This window comes from Propithecus coquereli, unplaced genomic scaffold, assembly GCF_000956105.1.
Source record: "Propithecus coquereli isolate 6110/MARCELLA unplaced genomic scaffold, Pcoq_1.0 Scaffold318, whole genome shotgun sequence".
Taxonomy (NCBI): domain Eukaryota; kingdom Metazoa; phylum Chordata; class Mammalia; order Primates; family Indriidae; genus Propithecus; species Propithecus coquereli.
Genome location: NW_012148819.1, coordinates 709,537 through 717,829, shown reverse-complemented (window position 1 = coordinate 717,829; position 8,293 = coordinate 709,537). Strand labels below are relative to the sequence as shown.

The window sequence follows — 8,293 nt, the reverse complement described above, 5'->3', positions numbered from 1 at the left end:
AAAAAAAAAGAAAAGAAAACCAACCACCAACAAAAAAATCAAAACTGTACTGCTTAGGCTAGAAAAGAAGAGAAGGAGAGAAGGATAATAGATGTATTGGATTGGATCTTTTAGAATTTAGTATCAAGATATAACTGTGATCCCACTGTACTGGTTCACCAAATTGGCCCTAAATATCTATTTCTCATCTCCTCACTAATTTCTGATCCAAGTTTTATTCTCTTCTCCTGAACAAAAATTTCTACTCTACTAACATAATATTTTGCAATTTTTAGCTTAAATATTCGGCAATTGAAATTGCATTCCTATAATTATAATTATAACTAATAGACCTTCCATTTCCCTTGTCATAATTAATGTCAGGCTGTATTAGAGCACAATCATGCTGCCTTTTCCCTTACAAGGCTTCTTTCACAACATTTATGGTATATTGAAATAAGCAATAAAGAGTTCTAGGGGCCTTCTGAAAGGATAACCTTTGGATCATAGATGCTGAGTTAACTCACCTAGCAAATATTTTTTGCATTGTTTGTCAATCAACTATAAAATATTTCTTGATGTGCTGTTTGTTCAAGATCAATAGGTGAATAAAGAAATCGGTGATTCAGTGATAAATACATTTGATTTCATAAAAGATTAGTTAAAATACTCCCAGCCAGTCTGAAAGAACTAATGACAATAAAACAAAATATCTAGAGATCATACTTGTTGATCTCAATGTATGACAAACATAGATGTGTCAACTTAATTGCAAAAATTTGGTGGCCAGTAAAATAAAATACATTTTGATACTCAAAGATTAATTTTTCATAGGCCCTGGTTACACTGTTACTACATTTCTTTTACACCATATCCAAAAGATACAACTTTACTACTTACTTTCACTGTTCATGCAAAACAGAACTGTATACTATTGGCAATATCAAAATTAGAATTCAAAGGTGGGGTACAATTTTGGCAATTTGAAATATAATTTAGAGAGGAGAAAGTAACATAAAATTAACAGCTTTAAAGATACTAAACAAGTATTTTACAAGTCATTACAAAATGTATGGCACACTTACAATAGGGATGCTCTCCATACCTTCAAAAAAGGATGTTGGACTATACGTTTGAAGGTCATGAGTGAATTTGTGCTTTTGAGGGTCAGACAGTGACTGACTCTGAAGTCCATATTATATGTGGCCCACAAATAATGCAATTAACTCTTATAGTACCAGATCCTATATAATCACATAGAATCCTCATTAGAATCTTTAAATATCTTTTCCATTGGGTTCACATATCTTCAAAAAAAGTTATGCATCCTTAATACCATGCTACCTATAACCACATATATAATATAAATATGAGGAGAAGATATGCATGGAACAAATCATAGAATCAAGAAAAGAGTTTCAGTGTTATTCTTTTTACTATCATACATTTAAAACACTTCTAGAACACACAAAGAAACTTTCAAATGCTAGGCTATACAAGCATTGGAATGATTATTCAGGCTACTTTATAAGATTTCCATATAACATATCTTGAAATATGATGAATTCAAAAAACTGCAACAAATTAAAAAGTGGTTTGGAAAATAAAGATAATATCAATTAACAGGATTTTAATTTATAGAGAGAAAAGTATCCTATTTATAATAAAGTCCATTGTATTGCAGGGTTCTTAATTACGGACATCAATGGATGGCTATAAAAAGTTCTACACTGAAACCAATATGTGACATTTCAAGATTGTTCCCAAATTACAGGCCCTGGGGCAATCATTCACATAAAGGCTCTCATACCATGTTTTTAAATATTTAAATGATAAATCAGGCAAACAAACTGATAAATGTGCTCTCTCCTTCACATCTTTGAAAATATACCATGGTAACAAACAACCTGGCAGGTCAGGTCAAATTTAGCAGTTGAGGAAATCTCTAAGATTAGCACTGGAATAGGACGGTATGGAGAGAGGCAGTGCCCAATCTTTAGATCCTAGCTCACCTCTACCCCTGCCTCTCTTTCTATCCTTGAACCCAAGATTGTGCCACACTGTGGGGGCCTCACACACAAGCTTGTGGACACATCCAAGCTCCATCCTCATCCCCTCACAAAGTGGTGCTCCTTAGCCACCCCCGTGGATCCAGGGCTATACACAGAAACTGTGTGCTCTGTCTTCAGAAAACAGGGCTTGGGACATTCTGGTCAGGCCATGGAAGTGGACTCAAGGCTAGTTGAGCAGAGAATTCACGAGTCTTAGGGAGCTGGCATACTTTCTAGAAGTTGAAACATGCCTCAGGGTGGTCAATTCCCCTAGTCCTTTGACTTCTTGCCCAATGAGGAAGGGTGCAGTCAAAGGATGGCCAGAGGAAGACTTCTAAATTGTAGGGCTCCATCTTGCCAACCTTTAAGGGTAGTTCATAATAAAGCAGGCAGTTTTATACAAGTTGGAAACTCAAGTCCTGGAAACAGTTTTCTTTATTCAAGTAGATGGATATAAAAACTCAGCAGAGTTATTAGTAGGAAAGCAACTATTCCTTCATAAATGATGACCATAACTTTGTATCCAGACAAAAGGAAATGCCACTGTTTTCAAATATTTCCACGTCTACAACTACTATGGACCACAGCTACAAAAATGTTAGTAATAATATTTTGCAGGCACCTCGTGCCCTTCTTATAAACATTAGTTTTTATTTCATACATCTTTCCAAAATATCTGAGGTCAGTGAAAAGCAGATGTCCTGATTTCACAGACTATAGTAGGAAAAACTGAGTACAAATTAGTTAAGTAATTCTTCTCAAGCCTCAAGGCAAAGTTGAGGGTCACATTTGGCAAAGATTTTAAGCCCCCCTTCCTTTCAGAAAACCCCTTTCTCCCCTTTGACATACCACTTTGTACTACTCTCTAGTTCACTGAGACAAAGCTAGGCTCTATGAATAAACTGTAAATCTATATTTCGCTATTCTTCTAATATGTGAAAGTTCTTATTTATGGATGCTCAGAATCTTTGCCACCAATAAATTTTTCTTAAAAGAGTTATAAGCAATAAGTGATCCAGTTCAGAAGAATATTACTTTCTGTAAATATTATTATTAAATAGCACTGCAATGATAAAATAGAAAAAAAAAACCCACAGAATCAAGAAAAAAATTGCAATGCTCCTCTCTTGGGCTAAGAGCAAGCATAATTTTCTAAAGTGCACTTTTCTTTGAACTGGTTTCATTTCTGGACACTATATAAACCATCAGCTCGTGCCAAAACAGTTTGATATTCCAACCTTTCTCATGTAGATATTTTCACATAAGGGATAAAATAGGAAAGATCCCACCAAAAAAATGGCAAGAGCCACCCAATCTGACACCAACACTAATCAAAGTGACAAAGGAGGTGAAAAGATACCTTGAATGTAATTCCATCAAAACATGGGCCTACCTGAATCATATGCAAAATCTCTGGGTTCCTGTTTAATCATCAGAGGAGGGGGGAAGCTTTGACTGCCTGCACCACCAACCATGGTGTTGTGTTCATACACTGGGTCGTGGTACTCCTGCTTAAAGCCTTGTGGTGGGAAGGGGATGTTTGGCTCAGACATCTGGCGTTGGTACATAGGACGTCCTTCCCTTGGCATTGTCGGCAAAGGAGGAAAGGAATTACAAGGTTCAGAAAGCTGGCGGCGAAATCTAGGGAATAAGAGAGCGTGTTTCAGGTGAAATGGTAACATGGAATATTATTTAAAATATTGGTTCGATTTTTCACTGTTTGGTAAATGAACATGATACCAACTGAACCAAACTATAAATCTTTAAAGAACACTAGATTTCTCTTTCCTGGGTCAGTAGCACTATGCTTTTTAATCATATCGTAACTTGTGTTCCTCTTCTAACGAGTCCCTTGTGGCACCATTCAGTACGTAAATTAAAGTGTACTTTAAGTAGAGAGAGAAGAGCAATGCACTATTTTGAGGAAATGTATGTATACTCTAATGGCTAAAATGCACAGTTCTAAATCAATTGGATAATTTATACACCTTCATATGAAAAGGGTCTCAATTATACAGAAGAATGAAAGCTAAAACAGTCTGATCTCAAAGTGCATCTTCTTTTTATTGTGTTATCAAACTAATTAATAAACAAACAAAAAACCTACCCAACCAAAATGTACGTATTGGTTTTCCTTCCGTTACCATAAGTTACTGAGGAAGCAAGAGAGAAATGACTTCTCAAATTGGCCGGACTTTTAATTCCTCAGCAATGTCCTAATTAACATTGTGTTCTAATGAGAAATAAAACTGGATATTATAGGGTATTAAATACAAGCCAGTTTAAAAAAAACAAAAAACCACTTCTTTACTGTCAAACAGTAACACAAACCATACTGGCTTCCAATAGCTTCAAACAAAATAACAGGTTGATAAAAATAAGCATAAATATACGACTGACATCCAAAGATGAAAATAACATGTATGCAGTGTGTAGATTTGGGGCAAGTTAAGCTGTTAGGTCAAGAGGAAGTTCGGAGGCCTTAGCAGATGGCTGAAAGGAAGTTCTATGCTCGGTTGTTCTTGGTTATGCTGTGTAACGATTAGCTAATCACATAATCGTTCTATTCCGTATTTCTCATCCATAATATCATTGACCCACCACAAAGATGTGGATTAATTAAAGATTTAAAAGTGCTCTAAAAATGCCCCAGGAGAGCTTAAAAATAACCTATAAAACATTTCTATGAGCAGATGTAAGCCTATTACACCCCCTACCCCCACTAAAAGCATGCCTAAGACTTTAATTTGGGAAGTTAGCATTTAATTTCAGTAATGTTAAATGAAAATAAGGTAAAAGCTAAAGAATGGCAAAGCGATTCCTTTAGCATTTCTAAGAACACTCCATCCTGTGATTTAACTCTAGCCTCACTGGTGGTCATGGAAAGCACTGAAATGCCACCTACACCTGCAGAAAACAAACTTGGGACGCGGATACTGCAAAACAGTTAGGCTGACTGGCACTGCATTCATTTCCCTTCTCTTGCTTATTTCATTAGCCAAAAAAAGAAACAGAAATTATCATTAAGAACTGTCAAGGAGTGAATCAGAAAATTGTAACTTGAAGTTAAAATAAGAAACCGGCTCACTTGTGAAGCCTTAAAAGGAAGTTAATAATACTTGTACTGAAAGCTTTGTAAGGAATCAAGCCATTTGTTTTTACGAGTCGACCTGATTCCAGTTGGTGCTTGCTGGGGAACAGGATACGTGAAGCACACATGCTTCCTAGGAAGCTGCATGTTTTTGGTGCCATTCTTATGAGCCACTGACCAACAGTGAAGAGAAAGTGATTCAAGAAGCTTCTGGAAGAGAATTAAAGGATAAAAGGACCATGCTGATGAACTCTTAGATAAAGAGAAACAGGGTATAAGTGGTGGAAACACTGAGAAAAAGAGACAGGGCTCCTGCACAGTGGATTGAGGAAACAGTGCCAGAGGGCTGGCCCAAGGAGCAGAGTGAGGCTGAGCAGAGGAAGCAGGGTGCGGGCCAGTTGGCCATAAACCATTCCCAGAGTGAAGTGGGGTGCCTGGGCTGGAGGGGGCATTCTGGGGAAAAGATCTGTTCCCAGAGCAAATTTGCCATTTATAACTGAGGGACTGTCATTTTTTGGCCACAGCCCTCTAAGAAATCCTCCTCAGAAACATACGGCTTCAGAGATTTTCCTGGGACTGGCCAGCTGGTACTGTCCTCAAAACTCAGTCGGGGGGCAGTGGGAAAAGACCCCGAGCTTCCCTCTTGGAGTTCCGGGCCGGCTGTTCTCAGTCTCAAATATTTGACTTCAAGTAGAGAAACTAAAATGGATTTGGCTAGAGCATTTCAAGTTAGGTCACCTAAAAACAGTCACACTGCTTATTCAGCAGTCACCTTCCCTAAGAAACAGCTCGTCTGCACACAGAGGAAACTACACAATCTATAACTCTGGCACTCATTTGAAGAGTGAGAGACTCAGTTACCAAGAGCTCTGGAGAGTTACCAGAAGTGGACAAACTAAAACTTGTTTTTCTGTTCACACTCTTTTTCTCTTTTAGCCCTGCACAATGTGCATCTGTTTAATGGCCCACCCTGCAATAAGAATTCTTTCATCTGTATTTACAAAACTGTTTACACAGATGCACATACCACTGCACTCTGACAAAGTCTCAAGTCTACAGGGTGAGAAGAAAAAGATACTAGGAAGCATTTAATAACTACAGCACAAGAGGACTTTGATGGAAACAAAGGTAGAAATGATATGGCTTAGTATTGTGAAGAATGCTTTCATCTCATCCCTTTATAGCAAAATAAGTCACTAAATTTGAGATTGAGTCTCATGAAAAAAACCTATAAAAAGCGGATTTGAGTGCTTCCTTATTTTCAGAAAGTTGCCAGTGGCACAACTTCTGCTTTCCTCTGCTGATCTAGAAGATTCCTTTGGCTCAGTTATTTTTACATGGTGTGTCAGAGTCAGTTTTCACTGGCTTATTGTTAAATTTGCAGGAATTTTTTGAGCCAATTGTTAAACACAGCCATTATTAGGAATCAAATTATATAAATTAAAAATCAAAAATAAATTAAAAACAAAAGCAATAAAAACTCAAAACTTATCATTCCCTAAGTATTTTACTGTATTGCACTACTAAATATGCACTTGACGTTATTTATGTCTACTGTATCTGAATGACAGAAATACTATACCATAGTGCACTATTCCATATCTCTTTCCAACTTCACATTCAGGGGTGTTCACAGAGATAGCTCCTAGTGAGCCACCGGGGCAATATTTATATCACAGACTCAGCAAATGCTACAGATAAGGCCTTTTTGTTTTCCTCACATACAGTCTGTTAAACATTTGCCAGCACACCACTGGTTATATAGAAGTACAAAGTAGAGGGAAGAAGGAAGAATGCTGTATATAATCGACCTGAGTTTTAAGTTGTATATTAAGGCAGTATCTCAGGACCTCTAAAGATCTTCCAATATTTTATTTAAATCTGAATTTCTTCATCTCTAGGAGTCACGAATTACCCACCACTGAGTTCTCCCCAGCTCTATGCTCTAGTTCTTGCCTTGCTCCTTTCTAAGTGAAACTAATTCAGTCTCTATCTCTTTAACTGTATATTCACAGTGTTCAGTGTCATGTGTCTACTGACATTAAATATTCATCACTTCAAAGGGATGGTAAATAGTTTTAATCAAATAAGTTCTATTCTGCAAAACTATGTACAGCTAAACCATTCAATAAAAGGTAAGGGACCTAATTCCATAAGCCACCTACTAAAATTAGTCTCCTAATTTTATAGAACAAGTACACACATATGCTCATAAAAATGGGATGATCTGATTTAAAGTTTAAGTGAAGCAATTTAATTCAGGCAAAGCAAAAGGGAAATGTTCAAATGTCAGTAGATAGATTAATTTTCCATTTTAGCAACCAATTTAAATGTTTATAAAAGGAATGTTTATAAATGACCTTCCCCACAAATTATTTATAAGTATAGATAGAGCAAGCTCTTTCTAAAAATATTTTGCACAGATGTGCAAAATTAATATGTTCACCTTAAATCTACTATAAGTCTTCAGAATTGGTAACAGGAATTTCTTCCAAGAATGCTAAAAACATTTTTTATGAAACTGGTATCTGCAGATTACCTGTGGTCCATGGGGTAGCTGCTGTCTGGTATGGACTGCGATGGGGGGAGGTGCGCTGGGAAGGCCCGGTCAGGTTTCGGAGTGTGAGTTGAGTTTGGAGATGCATGATGTAGTGGAGACACTGGAGTACTGGATGGTGTGGGGGGATTGGAGGGCCTCATTCCCACTTGTGGCTTCTGATCATAGGCACTACCAAGGGAACAAAAGAAATGAGAACATCTGTTTCTTTGGAGCAACTAAAAAAGAAAAGTTTCCAATCGAAGGAAAGAAAAAATATTTTAAGTCAAAAAGAAGTTAAAAATTTGTGTTTTATTTTTAATTCCAGAACATGTACACTTCAAAATCACCACACCCTTAAACAGAAAATAGGATAAGTAATACACAATCTTGTAATGGCACAAATATAAAATGTACCTAATATATATTCAAACAACTTAGTATAGGGAAAATCACTGTCAACAAAGGCAGCGGTATTATTTCTATCTATTCTTGATCTATTCTTTGAGAAAGTTTGATAGATTTTTCTTAAATCATTAAATAATTCTGGCATTATAATTCTTCTATATTCCATAAGATTTTATAACAAGAACTAATATCAGCTTAATAACATGGAGACTATACCTGGCTTGCTTT

The 8,293-nt window shown here is 36.6% G+C and overlaps 1 protein-coding gene across 6 annotated transcripts in view; it reads right to left on the bottom strand.

The window, feature by feature from the left end:
- Positions 1-8,293, bottom strand: part of ETV1 (ets variant 1) — a 133,992-nt gene that overhangs the window by 33,158 nt on the left and 92,541 nt on the right. For 5 of the 6 annotated variants that reach the window (XM_012650281.1, XM_012650280.1, XM_012650282.1 and 2 more), the window contains 2 exons: positions 7,661-7,849; positions 3,424-3,671 (listed from right to left, as the gene is read on the bottom strand). In XM_012650281.1, the coding sequence (XP_012505735.1) occupies positions 3,424-3,671; positions 7,661-7,849 (437 nt within the window). The remainder of the gene's footprint in view (positions 1-3,423; positions 3,672-7,660; positions 7,850-8,293) is intronic. The other variant, XM_012650285.1, reaches the window with a different exon arrangement.